The sequence below is a fragment of the Corvus kubaryi genome, unplaced genomic scaffold, assembly GCF_017639235.1.
Source record: "Corvus kubaryi isolate FWS band 111438036 unplaced genomic scaffold, C.kubaryi_AGA036_p1.0 split3-73, whole genome shotgun sequence".
In the NCBI taxonomy this organism is placed as follows: domain Eukaryota; kingdom Metazoa; phylum Chordata; class Aves; order Passeriformes; family Corvidae; genus Corvus; species Corvus kubaryi.
Genome location: NW_024582091.1, coordinates 34,862,406 through 34,890,314, shown reverse-complemented (window position 1 = coordinate 34,890,314; position 27,909 = coordinate 34,862,406). Strand labels below are relative to the sequence as shown.

Below are 27,909 nucleotides of genomic sequence, written 5' to 3'. Positions count from 1 at the left end.
CTAAGTCACTAAAATCAAGATGGCTGCATGAAGTCCTAATTACTGACATGAATTGCAAAATTTGCACTGACTTATACAAGGACAGAACTTCACCTGTGAATTAAAAGATTATTGTGTGGATATTCTGAAGCACTCCCTTCACACACACTACCATAATTTGGAAGCTACACAAATGTGAGGAACACCACACAGAAAATGAGAAAAGGTAGCATGCAAGAAGAGAATTTTTCTAACAGTGCTAGCTTTCCAAAATAAAATATTATTTCTAGACAATATCCAGCAACCTATGCACTAACTCAGCCTTCTGAATTTTTAGTTGCCCAGGCTCAGTACCCCAGAAGTGACTGAAAAAATGGAACAATATGGAGAATTGTTTAGATGTGAATATAAATAGCTTTTAGCTTTCTTAACAAAATCTTAAGCAAGCAAAACTAGTTCTAGGTCAAACAACATTGTTTTTCTGTGTGTCATTACCAGTTTAGAGAGTTACTTTACAGAGCAAATTTTGACTAAATACATCCTTTTGTGAGGGGAAAATAAAGTTTCACTTTCCAAACACTCAAAAAATATTTTGGTTGTTTCAACTTTTGTTTTCAATTTTTATTACTTTAGCCAAACCCATCTGCTGAATGGTATGGATGCCCATACAGGGATCATGAGTTTTTTAATCTGTACTGCATCTTCTGCAAACAGATATAGTTAGCAAAACTGCTGTTCTGATATACCCATAGTATATCCTCAATTTTAGCTCCACCCTATTTAGAATTTTCGACAATGGTTAAATAAAAACACGCTGAAAAGAAACTTTACAGCAACTCTTCTTTCGTATCATTGTCAATACTGAGTTGGAATGAAATGCTTTACATGTAAAAGTGATTTCTTTAACCAAAATATTTCAGGTACAGAATGAGTCATAAATCACACAACTTCTATCAAAAGAAAGAAACACTTCACATAGAACTGAAATACATCTGATTAAAAAAATACATGTTTTTATAAAATGTGATTCTGATCTCCACAAATTATGCTGCTTGTAAGAAACTTTTAAACAATACTCAGACCATTTTTAGATTCATACATTACCAGCTGTCACAGACTGCAGCCAGCCTTGCCCCCTGAGGTTTTCCAAATTCTTGTCTTTGCTACAGAACATCCTACAAGCTTGCCAAGAGCTAAAAAGCCACTGCCCAAATAGAGTAGATTTATTAGAAAAGCTGAAGATGTTTATTGCAACGACCAGTTATTTTCCCTTAAATATCCCATTGTTCTCTCACTGAAATGTACTCTTGGTTGCCAAAACTTTTACATATTCCTGCTTGCTGGGTTTTATGAAGAACCGACTTTTAAACAGTAGCTGCAATGCTCTTTTAAATCAGGAAGCTCCACCAAATGGATATTCTCTAAGGGTGATGGAGTTTCTGAACTTTATCTTCACTACAGTATTTTGTCAGACAACACAGTACTTACTCTGTATAGAAGCTCAGTCAGGAAAACTTCCTAGCAGGATATTAATCACATTTTTACTATCCTGTTGCATCCTCCTCTCTGCCAGGCAAAAGACCACACATATCCTTCCAACTGCTGCCTGGGGACTTCTGAGCAACATTCATTATACTTTCATTGAAGTGACCCCTTTGTCCTCTTTTTAGGGCTCCCTGCCTGGTACCACACATAGGAAGATAAGCAAAGAAACAGAACAGATGGCAGCAACAGATGCCATTGCTCATCATAGGTGAAAGGTCATGGCTAAATTCACCATCCCACAACTCCCATGTTTCCCTCAGTCCCCCCACCACACATATTGTCACAAATACATCATCAGGAGAGGAAGCTGGTTACACTGCATCCTCAGGCCTACACATGAATCTTCCAACTCACAGCAAGGCCAACACCTCGATGAAGCTTTGAATCCATGTTTAGAATTTAAACACAGCTAATTAAAATAAAACCAAACCTTCAAATATTTTCTACTCCTTGTTTTACTTGTTGCAGGAACAACTGAGAGCAACTAGAAAAACAATACACATATTTTTTTCTAAACTTTGTGTATTTGCCAACACTTTTGTACAGCAGGTTTCTCTTTTTAATGTGGTCAATTAGACTGTTATTTTTAAGAGGTTTATTATAAAGCAATATAGAAAATAGAAATAAATGTGTTAACAAATTCAGGAGCACTCAGAAGCCTAGCATTTGAAACTCACATTAGGCACTGATTTCTACTGTACATTGTCTCCATTACTACTCTTTAATACACAGATAACACATACTTAAGCTAAAAGCACTTTAGAACTATTTGCACTGTCCTAACAGCCAGCCACAAAACTGGAAATGAAAAATAAAATATGTATGTCTTCTGGGAAAAGTCTTCAAGAATACTGCATGATGCCACCAGCCAAAAGGCAAATACCAAATTCCAGTTTCCAGTCAAAATGCCTAGGAAAGACTAAAAGCAAAGAAGAGGGCAAGCCTTAGCAGCCGTAGTTCACCAAGTAAAATATTCATATCCTAAATCAGGGATTTTCAAACATCTGATGTTTGTAGAAACCTAAAAAATTTTCAGTGCAACCTCCTGTAGAATTTATACAAACTTTTTTCCTCATCTTCCGTAAGTGTCTTAGAAGTTGTTCACAGACCCACCCCCATTAACTTTCCATGAATTCCAAAGATCACATGTCAAAAGCCACAGTTAGAAATTCAGCAGCCAAATGAACCATCTTTTAAAGCTGAAAATAAATAGATTTAGAAGACAAATTTGTGAGAAAAAATTAAAGTGGGGGAAAAAAAGAAACCAAAATTAAAAAACACATACACAAAATTTCTTTACTGCATGTCAGAACGTCCAGCAAACTTAATTTCTCAAGGCCAAATCCAATTGTCTTCATCCCACAGTAAGGTCAGATCTCCAAATCTCTTGTAGCCTTAATGGACTGGTACTGAAAGTCAATGGCAAGTCTCATGTCAGCTCCAGAAAGCAAAACTGGGAGTGGTCAAATCTCCATCACCATTATGTCTCCATCAAGTAACTCCTTAAATCTCCATGTCTGTTATATTAACAGCCAAATGTCTTAAACAGGAACACCTGAGCTATGAAGCAGATCTTCCACAGATGGGTCCAGATCCTTCATGCTGACTCTGACTGAATACTGCACTCTTTACATTCCCTCCTAGGAAATCTTCTGCAGTTCCCAAGATAGCTGATTTCCTTCAGCCAGAAGCTGTTTCATACACATGTAACTGTGGGAAGTGCTATGACAAATTAGGATCTCTGCAGTGTAAAAGTAAGTATACCTGACCAGAAAAAAATAAAATAAGAAAGTAAAAGAAAACAGAAGCAGCAAAAAGCTCAGTATGAAGCTTTTACTCATAGGAAGGAAGTATCCATACAATAATCTTGGATTAGCCCTAAAACCTAGAAATAAATTAGATGTCTGTCTCTGAAAACATTTGTTTTCCTGGTGCTCACTGAACTTTTGAAATATAGTTACTTTTGCACAAATCTTCATATTGTTCACTTATTCAATTCATCTGTGTTGGTGATAAAGCCATCATAACTTATCATTTTCTATAGTCTCAGAATTCAACATTCCACTCCATAAATGTCAAATTGGAAAACACTTAGGCAACAAAGTGAAAACTCCCTGAATACTGTTTATCAAAATAGTAGGATCTGAAAATGAATTCAAATACAGAGCATCTGCTGCTGTGCTGCCATAAAAGTTCACAGCTGCATTACCAGACATGTGGTCTACACTGTCTCAGGATATCTGCTGAGATGGGGAAAAAGAACTCCAGCCCAACAATGGAAGACAGGCTAAAAAAACTTCCCCCTGTAATAAAGAAATTAAGACAGACAAAGCATCAGCCTTGAGTTGAAATGCAGCCATGTTCTTGAACACAGGACAGAGATTTGCTGCCTGTAGTTGCAGCCATTCTTGCCATAATCAGTACTTTGCTGGCTGGATGAGATGCTGTTGCTGTGACTCATCTGGGATATCACCACGCTGCAGGAGAAATCCTGCTGTGAACTACAGTCTGTTCAATGTAGGAGTATTACAGTAGCTCACAGAAATTGTTCTGGGGCACTTACAGATGCCAAGATGCATTACTTCTTCTATTACAAACAGTTCAAGTGGAACAGACTGGAACTACTCATTTGAGTAAGATTTTATTTACTGTTGGTACACACAAAAGAGTTGGGTTTTAGCATCTCTTAACAAAAATGCAATTCTAACACATAGTACACTGCAGATTATAAAATCCTTGAGGAGGCTTGAGCATATGCAAACATACACTACTGCAAGCCCCACTAACTCTCTCTGCACTTGGGTCTGTCTGCCTCTAGCTCCTCTGCATCCTATCTCCACTACATGCTTTCCTCATACACTTTCCTCAACCTTTCTCACTTTTTTCCTATTTAGGAAACAATTTGGGATTTCAGTTTTACTGGAAGGATTGTAAGATCTGTGATAGAGATCTGTTATGTCAAAAATTCTAGGAGCTGGCACCAACCAGATTTTCAGACTAGTGCAATGTTTCCCACATTATCTCTGTACAATAGGCAACTGAAAGTCCAGGACACAAAACAAAAACATTAAAAAACACACCAAAATCTCTAATGAAGATTAAGAAACATACAGATAAGTTATGTTTACAAAGCTAGGTAAACAGTGACTGGAGCTCTTACCAATTAAGATGTTCCAGCTCCAGCTCAGCAGGGTTGAGTGTTGCTACTAAGGGAAGTACGCTTTGCCCTGCTGCATCCGACTCCAAAACTTCTCAGTTCAGTCTTGCAGTGCCCTTGTGGAACAGCAGAATCAGATGCGCCAGGGCCAAAGTTAATGCAAGTTGCAATGGAACATGCAAACACCTTGTTAATCTTCATTAGTGATTTATGCTTATATGTGAAAATATGACCTGTAGCAACCAAGGACGTGTCATGTTCACACCTGCTGTTCAGAAATGGAGGGAAGCCTTTGGCAAGCACAGGGATGGGAAGCTGCAGGACTAACATCTTAGACCACCACTGCAAAACCTGCCATTGAACTGGGATCAGAGACTAGGAACACTGTCTAACTAGCCAGAAAGCTGCCCAGCTTTTGGGTAGGCTGAGTACAGAGTATGGATCTCAAGCTGTCACCCTTACCAATACCACAGCCTGTTTGTGTAGGGGATGTGGAAAGTACCAGCTTCATTAACTTTATCCAATCAAGGACCTCTTCAATACAAATGGGAATAGTAATCTGAGGGGAAGTGATAAACAAAAGCACAGGGATGCAAACTGTTAGACAAGGGATAAACAGAGACAATGCCAAAAATCTCCAGATACTAATTGATGGACCACTAAGAAACTGAGGGGTGTGCATGAGGTGTGCCTGTGTATTCACTCACAATTCTCAAGTTGAACTAGTCATTGAGTGGCTCTGGGACCTGGCAGGGGTATCAGGAGGTTCATGTGGGTATTTGGGGGGATCCCCAAGTGTGGAGTACCTGTGGAGCAAGTGTGTGAGTGCATGTCTATTTGCAAGGGTAAGGGGTATTTGCAAGGGTGGGTAAGGGGATTCAGGCAGGAGGGCTGGGCAGAGAGAGGGGCCACAGCAGTGCTTGGGGGATCCACAAAAGTGCATGTACTTTCACTATTGAATGTCAATCCTTACCAGTCGAAGAGGAGGACAGGAACATGGCTGTAACACCACTCCTGAAAGCGTTGTGTGTGGATGCTGTTGGAGACAGTACCTTGTCTCTGGCAGCCTGAGTAGCCAGCCATGCACACGTCCTCTGTGTGTGTGTGTGTGTCTCTGGGGTACCTGTTTAGCTTTGCTACTGGTTGAACCTGTAAATAGGAAAGCAGCTGCTGTGTCCATCGTCTGGGAAGGACACCTCTAGGTTTTAAGGCACTTCAGACTGGGCTCCAGCAGCCAGGAAAAACTGTCAGGCTCTGAAGCTGCTGGATGGAACAGCTGCTCGTAACATCCCGTAACTGTTTGCTTAAAGCTGATATATAGATGGCCTGCAATACTACAATCATATGAACATTGGCTAAGTAACAGCCCTTCTTTTCATGACCCATACTACCAGCTTCCCATTAAGAAAAAAATTTAATTCACATTGATAGTCTTAGCTCACTGCTCCTGGAAGACTGCTGAGGATTTTGGACTAAAATACAAAAGCAATACATCTTATCCCTCCCAGCAGAAAGAGAGTGGTAAGTAAAAGTATGCCATAAAAATGAAGATAAGCACATACTTTGTTTAGTCACCTAGTTATAGGAGGGTTACATGAACTAACCTTTAGTTGAGAAAAAAAGTTGGAAAGGAAGAGGTATGGAAGCCATCAAATTATAGGGTTAACTTTCTTCTCCATGCTTTCTGCCTATGCTTCACCTCTATGTCCCCATGCTCTGCATAATTTTCAAGTCATTTGTCTTATCAATTAGACATCTTAATGCCTATATGTGCTTCAAAAGCATATACCAAGACAAAAGGTTAAATCTTAAGTTCAAGCAACAGGAGGTTGCCATCAGTTTAAATGGGATTAGAATGCTATTTGTAATTCAGAATTATTATTTCTATTCTCAGTAATTCTTGATGCGTGCCTTGATGCTTTTCAAAATAAGTGCTGCTATGGTTTATAATTTATATGCTTAGGAGTCTTTGGAGGTGTTCTCAAATCTTAAGAGATCAGATCTTGTTTTTCATTCTTAAACATTCATGCTTCAGTATTAAAGTGGCTTATTAAACAATATGATCATCATTATTGTGGAACTTGAAAAGGTTGATCTTTTTATAACCTTAAAAAGTAAAAGAATCATTTTAACATACCCACAGGAATTATGGGAACTTAAATTGTTATTTCTATAGTGACAAAAGTATGCTTTATGTCTATAAACTTAGCATAAACTTCTACAGAGACCCTGATTTGTAAACATCTGCTTATCTGCACTTTCTTCTTAATTTTAGAATCACAAAAATTTCACAGCAAATTCATCAGAGTTATTGCATCTTGTAAGCAAAATAACATTATAATCTTACAAGTTGGATGCAGAATTTGTTCAGAAATAAAATGCCTTTATTGCACCTAAATCCTGGAATTCCCTCCATTAAAATCAGTGTGATTTTTCATGTGACGATCGGCTGCTAAAACTGGCAAAAATCTGTGGGGCTGAGGCCAGAGTACCATAGCTTTTCATTTTGTTGCTTGGCAGTTAGGGAAAAATTGTCATTCCACAGAAACTGGCAGATCTAATCATATGTGTAATTTCATATGGTTTTGCTTATCAAAGAAACACATAAGCGGTATGATTTTCTAGGCTTGTATTTTAGTTTATTTGTAGGACTGACACTTTGAATAACCATAAGGAATAGGATACACGTGGCCAAAAAAGTGGAAAAATTATTTTTATAAGTTTTCCTGCTGTGTAAAATTTCTTCAATTTTTAGTTTATGAAAATAGTTCAGCTCTGAAGTTTTTAGCAGCAGTAACATACACAGTAAAAACATCACCTATGAGCTCCTTTCAGCATCACAGACTATAAAAATAAAGCACAGTAGTCCACATCTCAAAAGAGAATCATAGAATACCCTGAGTTGGAGGGGACCCACAAGGATCATTGAGTCCAGCCCCGACCCACCACAGGACCATCCCCAACAGTCACATCATGGGCCAGGAGAGCATTGTCCAAACGCTTCTCGAATTCCGTCAGGCTTGGTACTGTGACCTGGGGAGCCTGTTCCAGTGCTCAAACACCCGCTGGTGTTTTACCCTTTCCTAATATCCAGCCTAAACCTCCCCCGACACACTTCAGGCCACTCCCTCGGGTCCTGTCACTGGGCACCAAAGAGAAGAGATCAGTACTTCCCCTATTACACCTTTAGTGTACTAATTTTCCTTGCCTCTTTATACTTCTTATTTTCCTAGTAAGTTCAATTAAAAAATTGCCTTTGCCTCACCTAACTGGTGACTGTAGAGAACAAGCCTCTTCTTTCCTGCAGGCACATCTGAGTAGATGCTTCCAGCAAATGTAATACTACCTTCGCTTCCCTGAACTTTCCCTAGATTTTAATTTTCTGTTACGGTGCATCAATTATCCTGAGGAATTCTTCATATTAAAATTAATTGAAAGGTGCATTCAGCAGCTTATTTTCATGCTCAGCAAGCTGACTGCAGTTAAGTATGCTATGACTACAGAGAAAAATATTTTCTCTGAATATCTTTTTAATCTACGCCTCCCATGTGCTTCTGTACTCTAAAAGCCTTATTTTGGCTTGCTCCCAGTGTTCTCTTGAAACAAAGCGTGGTCTGTCTGTGGTAGATCACTTGTCCGTATGTTACCACACGTGTTCGCATCCGAGAAATAGGGTTGGTTACTTCCTCACTTCCGTAGAGGAACCAGGAAAACTCATGTTTTATCAAAGTCACTCCAAGATGTTGACTATCAGAACGGTATTCTGACATTTATAGATAATGCCTACCCTTGCCTCCTCTTCCTTCAAAAACTGTTTCAGAGTGACAGTAAAGACTTTATCCAAAGCAACCTTATGACAAAGCAAGGACTGAAGTCCACTACATGTGTTCAGCATAAAGTAGACCACAGGAAAAAAAATATGCAAACAAGTAAAACAAGACTACATTACAGGGAGAATAAGGATTGTATGAAAATACTAACTCGCTTTAGATTCTCACTGATTTCCTTAGCTCTCTATACTTCTCTTCATCTTTTATTTCATAAGTCACTCATTTGTTACAAGACCTTGAAAGTTTTACTCAGCCCAGCACTGGACAGATTTTTGGTAGAGATAAATCATAATAATTAGTACCCTTAAATCATCAAGAAGCTGAACTAAGTTAATGTATGGTGTAACTACACGGTGTACAGGTTTTACAGAAGTAGAAAAGAAATAAAATGTATCTTTTGTTCAGTATACATGTACTAATGGATAGTGTACATGTGTATTAGTACAGATGTACTAATATTCAGTGAGTGTTTATTTTCAGCAAATAAAAAGTGACTAAATTATTACTTCCAGATAAAACAAGAGGCTTTACAGATAAATCTAGCATGTATTATTAAATATTTGCTTTTACAACATTAATAGCACTTTTACAACAATCCTTGGATACTCTTTGTTGTCCAGCCTTTGAAGAGACACCCAGGATCTTTTCTGCAGACCATAAAGAGTCTTTTCCCCTTTTATGATCAGCCAGAATTGCAGCCACTGGGCATACTAACACCATGCAACCAAGTGCAGTAAACTGAACTCTGAGCTACAGATAACAAAATCCAAACCAAAGCACCATGCAACAGTGCTTGCTTGGGGCTTGAAAGCAGAGCAGCACCTCCTGCTGCCTTGGATGCAACATCATTTTCTTTTCCTTTTTGCAGAGGTGCTGTTTTCCCCAGACGGCTTGGTGCTGCTTAAGCAGGTAACAAAATCTCTGACACTGCAATGTGCAGATACAGTCAACTTTGTGTTGAACAGCTCATTATTAGCTGAAGGGCTCTCATGAAAACGAATAGCCCTGCCCTTCAGGCACTGGTACCAAGGATTGCCGTTTGTCTGAGGAAGTTGCATCCTAGAGAAAGTACAAGAGAAAATTAGTCCTCGTGTCTGTCCTCGCATTTTGAGAGCCAGTACTTCTTTTTCTCCACATTCATCCGAACAGAGTTATCTTTTAGCATAACTGTGTGTGGCTGACAGAGCCCAATTTCTAATGAACACATATGATTAATTGGAATATGAGATGTACAGTTCTAGGGGAAGATCTTTATGAAAGGTCCACTGCAGACCACTTATTATTTTCTAATGATTTGACATCAAATAATTCCCATTAGATTTTGGGGAAGTGTATTAATAGAGTCAAACTATCTCTGGCTGCAAGGACTTGTCATTCACTGACAGATAAATGATGGACTAGAGTATACAACTGTCAAAGTATTTAAATCATGTGCTATGATACAAATTCTTAGATTATCAGGAAACCTACAGAAAAGTAGACCATGAATGTATATTTTTTAATCATTATGAAAAATTTTTATGTCTGCATAGTAAGGCTGGTTGATGTCCTCTTGGTAAAATCCCCCACTTTCTCTGCCATCAGCATCTCAATTTAAAACGTAATCATTGTTAATGATCACTACAGTCAGACATACTCCAGATGAAGAGCTTTCACAGTTAAAGTCAAACTGAGCATAATGAAACCTCCCATAGTTCACTGAAAAAAAAATGCATCCAGAGTATGACTCACCTTTCTTTCCCTAAGAATTATAATGAAGAAACAGTTACGAAAATCTGTCATGCTTTGGTAATTCTTGTATTTTCCCAACTGATATTTTTCAAGATTATCCACCAAAGATACTGAGCTTCCTCTGTATTTTCCTTGTACCTCACTCTCCACTGACACCTTTGGTATACAGGAAAGATTAAACTTAGAACTAACTAGATAGCTGTAGATGTAAGTTATTTCCAAATATTTTGCTTTAAAGGATAGTCTGAGCCTGCAATTGATACTGCTTAAAACTGAGTACAAGAATGAACCATGACAGCTTGACAGAATCTAGTCCAGCAGTTCCAGCCGATTCTGTCACAGACCACAAGAATTTATAAGCTAATTATTGTAAATGGCCCTGCCTCTCTCCTTTCCTGTGATACATTGTATTCTGTATCATTGCACGGAAATAGTTTCCGTTTCCAAGTCCACTTAAAATGCCAAGTTAACCAGTTACCTGGTTACTTTTTTTGTAAATTCGTCTTTGTAATTTTGCCAGAATTTAATAGCTTAGGCCTTTTATGAAACTGCACCTGATGTTTTTGTGAAAACTTCACCAAAAACTGGTTGCTTGACTGCTAAATGAGATTGGGGAAAAATACATAGCAACAGTGACATTCATATTTTGAACTGCTTATTTGAAAATCTGGAACTTCTTACATACACATAAATTCTATGCCGATTGTTGGTATAACTGGGACATGAGTTCTGTTATCTGTTCAGGCTCAACAATAACATGAAAGAACAGGACACAGACACACACACACAGAGAATAATGATCTATTCTGCACAAAATTGTAAAATGCCATTCAAAGAAAAATATACCACAAAACCTCTCTTTATGCAACACAAATTTTGCAGGCTAACACCTCAGTTCTCCGTTATTAACCAAGACACCATATTTAAGAATGGGGATAATTCTGAATATTTCACATACTATTCTGTCAATCTTTCTCATATCAATGATTTTTCTTGTAAAAAAGAGTAAGTCAGAAAGAACTGCACAATCATATTAAGTTGAGCCCAGTTATAGACTCTGCAAACACAAAGGATTTGTTGAAGTCCAAGAGTTTTGGGTAGCAAACGAGAATTTTAGAATAAGCAAGATAGTGATGTTATTTAATTTTGCATATGAAATCCTGGTTCCACTGAAATTACCAGACAAACTCTCAATGATTCTTTGAGACCACCACATCATGGGCTGCTTTGTGACATGAAGTGAGAAATCTTACCCACACTTTGGTCTAACCTTGCAAACATACTAGCAACACAGTAACTGTCTATAGTATTCTCAGTAAGTGCTACTGCAACCTTTTTCAAAAACTTGTTAATTATCCCATAAACAAGCCAAACCAATCTCTTCACCAACAGTGTGTTGGGTAATTTTTACCTTCTTTGTTAAAATAGCCAAAGCATTATTTTGCTTATGAAAATATGGATTCCTCCTTACACTGTTTATTTGAGATAGCATTTGCATGAGATACTAGAGGGATTAAGTATGCTCAAAAATCATATTTCATTCATAGTTAACCAGATCACATTGTCAACTATTTTATTTCTGTTCAGGAAAATCTGTCTAACCTTCCTTCTCTCAGGTCTACTGGTGGGGCAGTCCAATACCTCACCAAGAACAAAACACAAATGTCATAATGCCCTTCTTTCAAAAATATGATCTATCCTCATCAATTCCTTGGACAGACTCTCCAAATCCCACACTTGAGGCTTAACAGTGGACAAGAGTAACTGAGACTCAGCCAACAGGAGTTGCCTGTAAGGCAATGATGTGTCTGCAGAATTTTCTTTCTACTTAGACACATTTGTTTCATTCACTACACTGAGCATGTGCAATATAAACTTCAGCAAGGAGGCGCATGCTGGAGATCAACATTATCTCCAACATGTATTTATCCATACAGTTGGAGAGAGTTGCCTAAAATAAACAGCCGGGCCATTATGTTTGTCTACATAACAAGCTTACATTATACAGTTCAAAATAATAGCTTTGATGGAATTTAAATCCCTCTAGAGAAAAGCACTATTTAGCCACAAACTTACAACTGATTGTTCAGCTGAAAAAAATATGTATATGCATGGATATTTTAGGCCAGAAAAGACCATTTTCTTGTGCATACATAAGCAAGGAAATTCAGTTCTGATTTCTGTATCAAGTCTGTAACTCCTCCATGAATTACTTGTTTCAGATAGATAGTCTTGGTTTCAATAGAGACAACTCGGCTCTTAGGAGATACTTTAACTCATTCTTTTCATGGTTAGAAATGTTTCCAATTTCAATTGTTATTTTATTTGCAGTTTCAATATTCTGATTTCCAATACATTTTGGTGCATGACGTCTTCTAGGATTAATGACTCTGCTCAGGTGCCAACATTCACAGAGCTCTTTCCACTCACGGTATATAATACTGACTTGATTTTACATAGCACCTGTCATTCAAATGTCTCAAAAAATTCTCACAAGTGTGTAAGAATGGCAAACTTCCTACAGAAATATCCCCGTTTTGCAGCCAGGCAAACTGAAAGAAAAGACACTAAAGATAATATTCACCAAAGGAATTAAAATAACATGGGAACAAGGTGTCTATGCATTTCTGGGAAGGCAGGGTCAGACAAGCTCTCCAAAGTCACAGGCCAACTCTGGCAAAGCCAGGAACAAACCCCGCATTGTCAAGATTCTTATGCCTGTGCTTCCACAACAAGACAACTGTGACCTGAATATATTATTTCTAGATACTGTTGTATGAAGTTCAGGTGTACAACTCTGTATTTGAAACAGCTCAGAAATACACTACAGATTTAATACTGATGCTTCAATTACAGCAACAGTACAAACTGTCCAGCACAGGAATGCAACAGCTTTTACACCATTTAAGCAACTGGCTGCTCTTACCCCTCTTCATACAACGAGACACTTTAAGCCTAATGAATGACAAATACCAATACTCACAGCAAGCCCAAATTTGCCTTGGCAGCTGCTGCAACTCTGACCTGTGGCAGAGAAAATGAAGACCTCAGCCTGGCCATTCAGTCCCCAGCGACTATGTGTCAATAGAAGCGTGCACACTCAGTCACTTCTTTGCACATCTGAACCTGGGAGGAAGGTTTTCTTCTGGATCAATGAATACTGCTGAGTAGATGAAAGAACGTAATAGGTTCTCTCCAAAATGCAGCCAATAGCTGTCAGAGTGTATTCTGAGAGGAGCTTTATTAGGCATAGACCTCTTACTCTCACAGCCTTATGTCATACAAAGCAGCAGGTCAGATCACGGAAAACTAATGTTTCCAACCACAGGAAATGGGGTTGTAGAACCCTAAGGAAGAAAGTAAATTCTCAATGCATCTATATAATCCTTCCTACAACTCCAATCTTAACTGCTCAAGCACCCTGGGATGTACAGGTTACTGAAATTTTACTGCTATTTTTGAAACAAGGTATATGGGCTTTCACGAATCGTCAGTTTTTTTCGCAGAATGAACATGTGACCTCCTGAAATTTACTGGCCACAGAAAGTATTCAGTACTTGTGTTAGGGTATTTCTAAAAGTTCTCTAAAAAGTGTTTCTCCTGGACTAGAAGAGACATCTTCCCCATTATGTTGCCTTTAAGAGTTTGAATATCACTAATAAGAAAACTAAACATCTTCTTAATATCTTGATTAACTCAATTAACCTATCATATGGTTCATAATATTCTATTATAATAAAAGAAATTAGATGGAAAAAATCTCTCCTTCCAAATCTGAACTTCCAAAGTTCATTCTACTTCAGGGCGTGTTACACATATCATTTAGAAATCTGGAACTCAGACATTTTAAAATCCAGCTGATAAAAGCATATATTCAGAGACATTAAGACAACAACAACAAAAAAATACCACCTTAACATGGCTTAGATAAACTAGAGTGTCATCTTTGCAGAAAGCACATTCCAGAAGGCTTTGGGGGCTCCCCATGATGGCAGCTTATTAGCAGAAACTGATTGTCATGGCTTTGAATGAAAACACTTCTAGCTGCGGAGAGCTGTTTTGGCTTGTTTGTGTAATAAAGGCATAATTCACAGAAAACATTTTTTACATATTTGGGCCATGTAAGAACCAGCACAAGGCCCACAACTACCTAACATACTGAATAAAATCCTACCTTTGTTGAAATACATAAGAAATCTGCCTGTAACTTCACATAGACAGGATCTCAAGACACTACCAGACCAACAGTAACCAAACAAGAATAATTCAATCTTTTTACAGTGTTCTTGAGCTCATAGCAGGAAAAGACAATTTTTGACTGGTATCATCCAATACTCAATCTGTAATATCTAACCCTCCACCAGTTTTGTGACAAATATCAAAACTTTCATTAAAATTGAGGATTTATACTGATGCGAAATGTAACAATAGCAGAGAATTCAAATTCTTTTGTCTTTGCTGACCTGTTTAATACATACAACTCTAAAAACTGAAGGAGTTATTCCATGGTGCAGTATGCAGCTCCTAGCTGTGTGCACCCTAGATATAAGCAAACCTAAATTACCATTTGATTCCTGGAGCATTTGCTGCTCTGATGTAGAAAAAAGCACAACAGGAGAAGTGAAGCAAAAGAGAATAGGATGGATCTCCTACACTACAAAGAGAGAAGAGAACATTGCATGGACACAAAAAACCTGAAGGATTTAAAGGACTATTTCACAGAGGAACAGAGTAAGACAGCAATTATCACAACTTATATATAACATCATGTCCATGAGATTGTTACATGTTTTACTACAGTCTGGTATCTTCTCTATATCTATACAATACAGGAGTGACTTGGGTCACATCATAAAATAGGGCTACAGCACTAAGGTGCTTCTGCAGCTATTCTTTGAAGCAAACAACAAAAGTAGGGCCTACAAGCTTCCATATGAAGCAAATCCACTACCTGGTTTTATTATATTTTTTTTAACAAAGAGAGGAGCAACAGTTGCACAAACTCCCCACTCTTGTCCCAAGATTTTTATACACACACACACACATACACACTCATATATGGAAGAGGCAGGTTTGATTGAGAAAAATAGAAATTACTGTCGTATCAGCCAGAAGAGCCACATTAGATTCAGATGAATGTTCAAATAATGCAATACTAACTTGTCTACATAGCCATGCTTTCTCCATGCTCCTCCTTCAAGAGCTATCCAGACAGAATGTGGAGAGTTGCTGCACTATAAATATGCAGTCTGTCTCTGTAAAAACAAACAAAACCCATACCAAGAATGAGCAATAAAAAATTTTTACAATAAAGTATCCTGAAAACTAAAACACAAGCCAAATATAAAATTATTAACAGCAGCCATTCATCAACTTCCATTTTATCAAAGCTGTAACATGAAGTAGTATAAACTTTTGGGTTTTGATGGAATCCAGGATCATTTCTCTGTCTGTTTTTCAGATCTCTGCTGCCGCTCATATTTTCTGTTTTTACAGTCTGATCATGATGACTGATAATCCTTCTGAAAAATCTGTTTAAAGCAAGTTATGCTCAGCAACAGTCATCCCCTAGCTTTCACACACAATGAGCTTGTTTAATCACAGCCACATGGTTTTACACGTGACATACGCAAAAGTGATTTTAAATGCTTTTTCAACCATTTCTATTGTTTTGACCAAATCTCAAATTCTATTTTTTAAGGAAAACCTCACTGCATCTAAAACAGTAAGAAATGTATAAAGTAGGATCTGTAGACATATTCTGTCTTATCCTCTCCTTGATGTTTCTGTCTGAGAAGGTAATTTCCCATCAAGATGAGATTTTAGGCACAGGAATTGCAGAAACCTGCCCAGCACCTTAATTTCAAGGTCCATGTGATTACATGCTCAAAATCTCAGCTTTTGAAAAAACAAACTGCCTCAAGATCTAGATAAAAAATGTTGAGAACCTGAACCTCATGCTTATCTTAGCAACCTCTGTGAATACCCGTTCCTGAAGACCCTCTGTCTACCTTCTGTACTGTGAACCCATGTATGTGGGCTGGAGTGTGGCTGCACATCCCCCCAGGACACATCCCACAGCACACCACTCAGTACCTCACAGTCTAAAAGGCAGAAATATGGTGGAAAAGGAGACAAGAAGCAGTACAAACACACATATGACCATGCTAAGGACAATCTTTCAGAGCAATGCAGCTGTTGAACACAGGCTTTTCAATTGAGTGTTTGCAAAGAGTTCTGAAACTACAAACCTCTGGAGAGCAGCTGGCACAACAGATCAGACCCCTTTTCCAGTGCCCTTTAGCTGCTCTATGTCAAAGCCTCTGCTGTCACTGCTCAAGACCTGAGTGTTATTCCTACCATGTTTTTTCTCTTCTAAACTGCTTACCCTTGGCAAATGCCAACAGCTGGCCTCATCATTCCTTGTGGATTTACTGAAAAACATGAAGGAAAACAGTGTTATGATATTAATGCCACACATACTTCTAGCCACACTGCATAAGACCCACTTCCTTCAGTTACTCAGACAAGAGCCTCCCTACTTCTTGATTAAGATACTATTTGCAAATATTATAGTCTTGTTGCTATAGAATAATTGACATTTTTTTGCTGTACTATTGACCAATCTATCTACATTCTGCCTTCATAATATCATTATATTCACAGTCCTGCAATTGTCAAGGAGTGAGAATTTACCTACAGTTGTTTACCCACAATTTTTTATCAAAGTATAACAAACTCTGTCAGTTTGTGTGTTTCCTGCTACAGCACCCAGCTACTGAATGCCTGTAGTGGAATCAAATGTAGGTGATTAAGCACAATATTGAGACTATTAATATAAAGCAATCGAAGAACCCACATAATAAACATTACCCAGACCTCCAAGCTTCAGGTCTAACCTGAGAAGCCACAAGCCTCTGAGTCTTAGAAGAGTTTTTTGGAAATATGGGTATTCCCAAGCACAGTCTCACAGTTGGAAGAGCAACATTCTCAACTAATTTCAGAGCACATGACTCATCGGAAAAATCTTCCAATTCATATTTCCATAACATCAGCACCCTCTCCAAGGGCCTTCTCGATTCTAGACTGGTTTAACTAGACTCTCTCACTTTCCCCCTCTGAATTCATAGTCTGCTGTAGCAGACCTTCCACATTTTCCTTTTCCTTTTCCTTCCCATTTCCCCAGCAAATGTTTCTTCAACTGTGAGAACAGCTAGATTAGGAAAGAAAGCTCCGAACTGAATTCTGAAGCCCATCTCTTCAGTCACAAGGTTTAACAAAGCCATACTTAACCTGAGGGTGATGCTGATCTTGGCTTCTTAAGGAGTTTTAAGCAATGGCCCATTTCCAAAGCACTTAATATTCTCAGCTGAAAATTACCTCCTAAGCACAAACCTGAAAACCAAGATTGACAGACCTTACTCAGAATTAAATTTGGTCTAGTAACAACTAGAATATTCTATAAAAGAGATAAAGAGTTTTCCCTGAGTCTAGGTCTAAACTCTGGAAGGAAGGAGTGCAGAAACTAAGGGTCACACAGACCACTTTCTGCTCCACATTCTCCCTTTGGACTTTGCCTTCCCTAACGCAGGGTAGATACTTGGTAACATGCACACTGACAAAAATGTTTGTAAAAGCAAAGATTAAGTACTTTTAAAATTCTTCGGAGAAAGTAAGAAAACCCACGACCATCACATCATGAAGTCATAGACTCATTTAGATTGGAAAAGACTGCAGAGATCATGATCCTAACCAGTACCTTAGCACTCATTTCCAAGTCCACCACTAAACCATGTCTCTACATGCCACATCTACATGCTTTTTAAGTACCTCCAGGGATGGTGACTCAACCACTTCCTTGGCAGCCTGTAACAATGCTTGACAACCCTTTCAGTGGAGAATTTCTTCCTAACCTATAATCACACGCATGCTGTAAAAGCTGCGCAACAAAACATTAAAAAAAGCTATACTACTTCATCTGGGCCCAGCCTCTCCTAGTCTAAGTCTGATTCTGTGATAATCTCATCTCTTTTACAGGAATTATACAATGTATGGAATGCCATCTAGTCATAATCTCTGAATTTCACAGGGAAAAACGAACCAAACACCAATCTAACTGAATTTTAAAGTTCACAAGATTAAGAACTTTAATAAAAAAGAACTACAGTCTCAGCAATTTTCATTATCATTTCAACTGTACAGTCAGTAGGACAACAAAAAAATTACAAACTGTGTTCTTCAAAACACAGCATTGCTTGTCCTTAATCAGTAAATGCTTCTGTGTGTAATTTAATTGGTATGTATATTGGTTGCAAGCTTGGCTCAGACTCATGTCTTTCTAATATAATATAGTCTACTGAACTATGTTCCAGCAACGTATGCAGATATTCCACCATGGGCACCAGTTAATGAGGCCACGTCCTGCGAGAATAATATTGAATTAGCAAAAGAATGGCAATAAATTCAGAATAGGCATCTGCAAAGTAATTTGAGAAGAAATGTCTTCCTGGCAAAGAGCAAAGCAAATACTTTGTAGGGGTCATAGCAAGGGTTTGGGGAAAACACTTTGGCACTGAATTAATGCAAAGGGATTCTACTGCTCTAAAGACTATAAACCATATTAATGGCAAGACAGGACTTCCCAAAAAGAGTCTGTTAGGCCTCTGGATGTTTATTATTAATATCTGCTAGCCATTTTTGTACAGGCTACTATTACCAGGCAAATAATTGTGACAGTAAGGAACTGTCAGCTAGAGGTTTATTTTGTGTGCAGGTTTTGTGCTTGTTTGGTAAATCTCTTGTAATCCATTTGGGAGTATGGTCACACTATCAGTCAGGTTGGAAGAGACCACAGTAGGTCATCTGGTCCAGCCTCCTTTCTCAAGTAGGGTTATCCTAGAGAACATGGCATAGGATTGTGTCCAGACAGTTCTTCAATATCCCCAGTGAGGGAGACTCCACACCCTCTCCAGGCAATCTGTTCCACTACATAGCCACTGCACAGTAAAAAGTTCTTCCTCATATTCAGGTGGAACTTCCTGCGCATCAGTTTCTGTCCATTGCCTCTTGCCCTAGTGGTTTGCACCACCAAGCAGAGCCTGGCTCCATCCTCTTGGATGTCTCTCCCTTTTAGATATTTATACACACTGATGAAGTCCCCTCCCAGTCATCTCTTCTCAAGGCTGAACAGGCCCAGATCCCTCAGCCCTTCCTCATAAGAGAGGCGCTCCAGTCCGCCAGTCATCCTCACAGCCCTCCAGTGGACCTGCTCCAGGAGCTCCATGTCTCTCTTGTGCTGAGGAGCCCAGAACTGGACACAGCACTCCGGATGTGGCCTCAGCAGGGCTGACTACAGGGGCAGGATCACATACCTCATGCTGCTGGCAATGCTTTTCCTAATGCACTACAGGATTCTGTTGGCCCTCTTTGCCACAAGGTGGCCACTCTCTTGGTGTCCCAGTATGTTCTTCCACCAATTCCACAAACTTTGTGCATCCAAAGATAACGTTCCAAATTCCATTTTCTATATTACTGTGATAGCAAACTGACATCAGATTTCTTTTAACATAATTAGAGCAGACAATATCTTCCAAATATAGCTTCTAACATACTACTTCTGTTTAAAATCTGTGTACATTAGGATCATTGTAGTAAGATAGTTTCAGCTGAGGTGGAAAAACATTCTAACAAGTCATGGATTTCATGCTCAGTACTGGCTGGTGTCCCCAGGCACAGGCCCAGGTAGTGGGCTCTTTCACACTACCACAAGGATGCTAGGGACATTAGCAATCAAGGTCAGCTAACACCCTCTCAGGCACTTAGCTGGTTCAGTCCAGAAGCTCTTTCCAAACAGTCAGTTTGGATATGACCATCTGAAAGACAGTTTAACACCCACACAGAGCCAGACCACTCTGGCTGACCTCACAGCTAGAAAACAGGTCTTGGCTTCATCAGTTTCTTAACACACATATAGCAAAAACATATCAGAAAGAAAAATCTGTGTAAGTATGGTAGCTAAGTATTCATGATAAATACCAGTTAATTATCCAGTGTTTGAAGGATGTCCCCGTTATGCTTATTGTGCTCACTGGTCTTCTGCGAGACAATGACAAATTGAATAGATCAACATGTTGATAACTTTTGGGTTTAGAGTATTAGTCTGCTTGCAAATGAAAACAACAGTTCACCTAACTTTCAAGTACTTCAAAATGCAGTTTCAATCTTTGTAAACAAGCAATCCTTCATAGCTCCCTTTCCTTTAATATGTCTGTTTGAACTGATTTACTTACAGTGTATCTTCTGGAAGAAGTGTTTAACATCATTTTTGCAGAACATTTTACTTACTACACAACAAAGACAGTTCATTTAAAATGCATCTCAGGGAGACAAGAATTAATCTCTTTATTTTCCAGTCTGATTTTCAAAATGCTTCAAAAAAGAAATACCACCACATCTTTTATTCTTACTATTATCTCCATGATTTGAGTTTCTTTCCATTTATAACACTGGATGTAGCATAATTTATCTTTAGAAATGCAACTTATTATATCTAATTCTCTTTCTGCCTTCATATTTTTTCTATCTTCAATATTTCCATTTTGTGTTTTGCTCTTTTTCCCCTTTCCCTTCTCCCTCTCCTGTTTTCTTCCTTCCTTGTTCTTTTTTTTTGTCTGTTCTCTGTCATCTAACTTCTCCTCCCTACAAAAATAATAGTCACACCTCAGGTGAAACAAGCCAGCTGTTAAATACACAGTAATTTATAGCAAGAAGCAGACCTCTGCCAAGTCTCAGACACTGTATCAGGTTTATTCAGTTGACCCCACCCTGACATCCATGTCTCTAGAAAGCACAGTTGCAGGGCACATCCCTTTTTCCAAGCAGAGGGCTGCCTCACACCTTATACACCAAGTTTGTCTAGCAGAAGATCATGCAAAAGACAGAACCTATAGCAGCTGTTATGTACACCCTGTGTGCTCCAAGGAACAGTCCTTGGGAAAGCTTGTTTGCTGCAGCAAAATGCTGCCCCAACACACAAGGTTGCTTTGATTCCTCTTTATGAAGGAATACATCAGTTGTACATCTCACATGTACACTACATATGTGATATGCCTTTGTTACTTTGAATTACCCAAAGGAAAGACAAAACTCCAGGATTTTGAGCAACAATTTTACACCAGATGGATGGACAAATAATAGCACTTTTTTTCATCTAATACATAGCAAAATGGAAGGAATAAAATTAACTAGATACAAACTTGTTCTTCAACAATGTGCAACTGATTACAGAAAAGCAGAGCAATTTATTCAGACACATTCAGATGGAGAATGTGAAAAAACCCTTATATTACTGCTACCACTATGATACCGAATTCAACATGTGACATTTATAACAGGCTTCTAATTAATGGGCTTTTAGGGTGATTTAAATTGACAGAAATTAAAATTACTTTCAGAATTTCACCTTTATTAGAAAAAAGTAGTGTAACTACTATTGAAAAGATCTAAAAAACTTGGTTTGATATCACATTCAGTCTCTGAGCTAATGCTACATTTCACAGGTATCAAAGCACAAACCTCTACTACTTAAAGAATTTAGTGAAACTAACCAATTGTCAGAACTCGTAGGCCATTAGCACCCAACTGTATCAATGCTTTGTCGAAAAGGTCCTTTCCATTTCACACCTAGCGTGAATGTAGTTTCAACTGACTCAAATTTTAGCACTTTTTATCAATGGGTTTTAAAATCTCAATACTGGGATGCTCAGTCCAACTCTATCTGTGAAACAGCAACTAGAAAAAACAAAATAATGTAAAAAGGGGTTTTTCCTCTTTCCTTCTACTTCTTTGTCTTTGAACTAGATCCTATGAAAAGTAACCTATGCTATATTTTACATCTCTTGAGATTTTAAAAATCTGATTTATTATTGTGTGTATCTAAAGCATTCTTCATTGAAGTGACAAAATCCTGGTTTTTCTGATTAAGTTAGAGTTTCATCGTTCAGCTTAGTGGGGAGAAATTAAAAGACAATTTAGAGAAATATCTCCTTTGTTTCTGCTTATTTCAATTGGAGGAAAATGGTCACACTTCCAACAAAAGGAACAATTCCAGTGGTATATAAATGATAACAACATGTTGATATAGACAGACACAAGAGAGTAAAGTGAAAACCATTTACATTTCACATTAGACTTTTCAGAATCTTTATGCACAAAAAAAGGTAGTTTATTGCTTTATTTTCCACAAGTCTGTTTTTCCTGAAAAGCTCTGCTGTATCATTACATCTCATTTGCAACGTTCCTCAGATGCCTAGTTTAGGTGGACTTGCATCACCCTGTCACACTTTTTTAGGTACTAAAACATGCAGAAAAAAGAACAATAACTTTCCCCAACCAGAAACACAGATGGGCAGAAGAAATTACTGAGGATGAACATCTTTCTTTTTGTCAGGTCTTCTGGACATAAACTCGTTTTAAAACAATCAGGTACTCTTTTGCTGACAAATTCAGCAAAAGACTAAAGAAAACTGAGTGATACAAACATGTTCTGCTACTACTGCAGATAAAAGACTTCAAGTACTTCTGTACTACAGGTTATCCATCCCACTTGACTAGCTGTGCAAATAAAGAAAAACTTGGATTTTTAAAAAAAGGCATCTCTGAATCATGTAGTTTAAAATCACTGATCCTGTAAGAAAGTTCAGGACAGAAAATGTAATTTCATTTATACTAAGAGACTAATATAATGTCAGTATTTCAGTACTAAGTTCTGCCATCATGTCACTTGGGCTGCCTCTGGCAAGATTCACCTATTTGAGCAGTTACACATTTAGATACACCCGGTACTGAATTGTCTGATGTGGCAATGGTTAATGATGGAACAGAGTAACAACATCTTGCTTCAGAGTTAGGCTGAAGCATCAGCATGAAAGTTTAGAACAGTGCTCATTCTCACACGCTCCACAAATGATGGACACTGAGAAGCTGGCAAAACTAGTGGGCAGAGCAACAGCTGGGTAAACATCTGCTCAGTAGTTTAATTCACTGATGTTGTCAGCATTCCACCCTTCCATGCAACCAACAGTCCACTTAACCCACACAATCTCTGGGTGAGTAAGTTCTTATGTTTTATCCAGTGAAAGAGAAATGCAGAAACTTTTCCTCACAGTATATTTATTGTATAGCTAAAATACTAACTGAAACTAGAGCACTAACTCAAGCACCGCCTGCAATTTCCATTTCTCCACTTCTAGTAGGCTTGGAGAGTGTACACGACTTCCCTACGAAGATTTTTAACTCAACTATTTATTAGCACCTTTGAGTTACTCAAAAGCAGTTAGCAGCACAGGAAGCAATACAAAGATTCTGCTGATAAATGGGCATTGAGAATGGACCCCCCTAAATCCTGACAGTAAGGGATTTCTTCCCACATCCATCATAACACAGCATCAAAATTTTTAACAGGGTTTCAGAGAATAGATTGAAATCTTGTTAAGGCTTCTACACAGAACTGTAGTACAAACTACAGTATTCTACCGGGTTTTCAGCTGCCTTTCCAGAACTGTTCTCCTTAGACTCTGTTTATCAGCCTCATACAGAGGTCTGAAGCACCATAAAATGTTTGAATTGGCATGACATGGCTACATTTTCATGTTTCACATCTTCATATGTTTTACTCTCCTATCTTGCACACCAGAAAATGATTTGCACCTGCCCCTTTGTTCCAGTATCATGAGATCAAACATGTAGATTACAAATAACTGAACTATTATAAAGCACAATGGCACCAAATCAAATTGAGGCAACACTAGCTAGGACGCACAGCTCCCCTTCTACTACATTCACTACCACTATTACAGACAAGACTGCCAGGATTCTATTGTTAATTTAAAAAAAAAATAGGAAACTATTCATGACAATAGGTTTCATGTATTTCATATTATAACTTTTTCTGGTTTCAGTAATTTTAATGGGTGTTTCCACTGATTTTCAGCATTTCTGATTTCTGGCTCCTAAAATATACTGAACAAAACACAAAAAGTAGCAGTCTCCTCCTGCTGTTCCACTGATGTACTCTACTCCTTAACCAATTTTCACTTTGCATTTTCCCCTTCCGCCCCCAACAGGCGAGAGTCAACAGAGAATATACAACCCATGAGATGTGGCTGAGGTGAGCACCGGCACAAAGCATAGATATTTTGTGTCAAGTATTTTGTGTTGTAGGCCCAGCATTCAAGGAAGTGGAGGCAGAACACACAGAGAGGGCTTGGTCCAGAGAAGGTCTAGTAGTGCAGTTAAGACAGTGAAGAGTTTCACTGAAGTTACCAGGACAAATTGCCATGTGCAATGAACTCAAGACCTTGGGTGATCATTAGGGATGAAGTTGGAACTGCACACCTGCTTGAGAGTGAGCAAACATTCCAGTCCTTTGTCAGAGCAGGACTTGCTTAGTCCATACTTCACAGGATTAGATTCAAACAGCCCACTTTTTATAATCTGATTACAGAGCTTCCACAAAAATGAATTCCAGTGAGGTTATATTGGGCAAAACTATGTCTGTACATAGAATAAAGTAATTCTAACGTGCTCAATGCTTGCATCAGGTGTCCAACTTCCATTTGGATCATTGTTGCAATCCAACCAAGGAGCAACAAACAAAATGTTTCTATGCCAACAAAATATCAATTATATATGATTTTATTTCCCAAATTACTAGTTAAGTACCTCAATATCTTTATCCATGACAGTGTTTTTCTCTTCTCAGGACAAAATATCTAATTGTAACTCATGTTTTGAATTTCTAAAAATTATCTTACAATTATCTTCTAACAAGTATTTAGCTAAACATACATTTCCTGCCAACAAAAGTACACTAAACCATTCCAACTTGAATGACCCTTTAGCTTAATCATTAAGGAACTTCAGTTACATTCAATGGAAATATAATTTTATGGTTTAAATGTTGGGATTTTTTTCACACTTTCTACAAAGCAGCACCAAAACTACTAAAAAAAAAATGCAGTTTCTTCCTATCTGGACACTCGGTTTCCATCACATGGATTCTATGCATCATCTACTTAGAGAAAAATAACAGAATAGTTGCTAGTGTATTGAGCTAGCATGAAGGTAAGGCAGAGAAGACAAAACCTTTGCTGACAGAATTTTATTGAACAATACAGTCCTCAGGTCCTAAAAGCATTATGAAGTGCAAGTCCACTACATCGCTACAGGTTATTTTGTAGTTCATGGTACACAGAATGCTACACTAAAGGAATACTTTTGTCTGGATACTTTTGCCTTTGAACAATAAAACCAGTTTTATTTTTCGTAACTACTGCATACAATAGACTATTAAGTGTCAAGTAGATACAGCTACTGCAATTCCAGATCTGCACAAAAGCTGCACACGTATTGAATTCAAGCGCAAACACCAACAATATTTATGTTAGTACGCTCTCAGGAATATCTGCCATGCATCCGAGCTGTTTGCAGTACTTTTGTTTCAAAGTCTGCCTCACTAGTAAGCTTATATCTACCCGGTGAACGATTTATTTAGCACTGAGTTATGTTCGCACGCAAGGGAATAGAGCAATCCCCATCTGTCTCTCATCCTTCCAGATACCCAGCGCACCACCATTTTCCCCGCAAACAAAGGTTAAGGAAAGCCCAGCTCCTGTGAAAATAAAGGCAAAGGGGCAACTCGCGGGGTCGGGAGCGGCACGGGGGGCGCAGCCTGGGGGCAGCCCCCGGCGGGGCAGTGCCGGCCGGGATCCCGACCGGCGGGGCAGGCAGCGGCAGTACTAAAGTATTTCGGACCCAAGCGCAGACAAAAGAGGGTGTGTAGCAGCTGCGCGGAGCGCGGCAGCCGCCGGCACGCCAGCCCGCTCCGCTCGGGAGGCATAAAGTCCATTTCTGGCAAGGAAAAACCCACCCACCCGTGCCGCTCCCCTCCTGCCCCTCGCCGCCGATGTCAGGGGCGCGCTTCCCGGTGCCCCCAGCCACCGCCGGCAGGAACGGGCAAGGCGCAGCCCCTCCGCTCCCGAGGAGGGGTGACGGCTTCGGGCGGGTTGAAGTTTGGGGACGAAAGGTAGACCTCGACCACACGCACTCCCACTCGCCTCGCCGCTTACCTGTGGGGAGGTGCGCGGTGCCCGCAGCCCTCCCGGCGCAGCGAGCTGCGGAGCTGCGCCGTGCCCGTCAGACACGGGGCTTCTCCGGTGAGGCGGCGGCTGGCTCAGGGAGTGACAGGGCGGCGGCTCCCCTCGCCCTTCCCCGGCACCGTGCTCGGCGAGAGGCGGGCGGGGGCAGGCATGGCGAGCAGGCAGGAGCGGGGCCGGGGCGGTCACTGCCGGCCGGAGGAGGACGCCCGCCGCCCGGGGGCTGCGCGCCCCCCCGCCGCCGCCAGCGCACGGCCAGCCGGAGGCGGCCTCCCCCTGCTCGCCCCGCGGCGACGGGCGGGTGCCATAGCAGCGCTCCGCGGGAGCCGCCGAGGGGGGACGGCCGCCAAGCAGCCGCCCCGGGGGGCGTGGGCGGGCGGCGGCTCCGCGGCGCAAAAGTTTCCCGGCTCCTCAGCAGGGTCTCCCCGGCGCCGCGGGGGTGGTGGAAGGGGACGGACCCCGCTCTCACAGCCGGCCCGAGCGCTCCGCTCAGCGCCCCGCCGCCCGCCCGCGGCAAAGTTTCACTCCGAAACCCCGCGGCTGCGGCCCTATCTCCATGGAAACGACCCCCTCGTTTCCCTCCGCTCCCCACGGGACGAGGCGGAGGCAGGCAGCCCTGTAGCCAGTCGCGGCGATGGGAGGCAGACGGGACGAGCCCGGCGGGCGCTAGGCAGGTCTGGCCGCAGGCACCGCCCGGGACGGGACGGCGGCCGGAGAAAGGGGCAGGCTGAGCCGCGGTACCGGGACACGGTTTCTTCTCTACCTCCCGCCCCCGGGGAAGTTTGCCGGCTCCCCCAAGGAGAGCGCGAGCAGCCGCTCCCGCCGGGACCAGCCGGCCGGAGCGCCTCCTCCGCGGGACCTCCCCGCGCTGCTCTGCCGGCAGCCCCGCCGGAGCGGCGGATTTGTAGCGCGCCCGGTTCCGCCCCGCCGGGCTCGGGGGCCGCGGCCGCGAGGGAGGAGTCACCGGCACGGGAGGGGAGCGCGGGGGTGCCGGTCACGGTGTCGCGGGCGCGCCTGGGGTCTCCCGGCGGGAATCGGCCTTTCCTGGCGGGGGTCGGTCTTTCCTGACGGTGCAGAGGGGAGCGGGGGCCCTCCGGGTTCCCGCCCTCCCTGACCCCGTGTGAGAGCGCGACGGGAACCGTGGGAGCGCAGAATGATTCACCGCAATGTGGGGGCTCTTGACCTCGGATGCAATTACCTTTTATGATTCAGCTTTTTACGCATATTTTGGGGAGTTTCTTTTGAGGCCGCCCGCCCACCCCTCGTGTCCAGCCAGAGACGGCAAAGTTTATCTACCTGGTGCTCGCACCTTCCAGTCGGGCGAGGTAATACAGCAGATGGGCTTGGGAGAGGGGATGACTCCAGCCTGCATGGGAGCTCTCCACATCAAACATGTCTTTTGGGGGGAAAATAAGAACGACCCCGCACTTGCTTTGCGTTGGTAGCAGGTTTTATTTCGTATTTTAAAGTTGATTTAAGTGTTGCCGTTTTCTTTTATTCAATTTACTGTAAT

General features: G+C 40.6%; 2 protein-coding genes across 5 annotated transcripts in view; one reads left to right on the top strand and one right to left on the bottom strand.

Annotated features, from left to right (window-relative positions):
- Positions 1–27,279, bottom strand: part of TMEM200A (transmembrane protein 200A) — a 53,402-nt gene extending 26,123 nt beyond the window's left edge. Inside the window, exons 1-4 of one of the 4 annotated variants that reach the window (XM_042016588.1) lie at positions 26,370–27,279; positions 17,536–17,637; positions 16,631–16,676; positions 15,403–15,497 (exon numbers count right to left, since the gene is read on the bottom strand). The gene's annotated coding sequence lies outside the window, so the exon portion shown is untranslated. Of the gene's footprint in view, positions 1–2,809; positions 3,315–15,402; positions 15,498–16,630; positions 16,677–17,535; positions 17,638–26,369 lie in introns of those variants that run through there. The other 3 variants (XM_042016586.1, XM_042016585.1, XM_042016587.1) reach the window with 3 other exon arrangements.
- On the top strand, positions 26,550–27,464 carry LOC121658990 (translation initiation factor IF-2-like). Its single transcript, XM_042016657.1, has one exon. The coding sequence runs from the start codon at positions 26,550–26,552 to the stop codon at positions 27,462–27,464; it is 915 nt and encodes a 304-aa protein (XP_041872591.1).
- Positions 27,465–27,909: the final 445 nt, after the last annotated feature.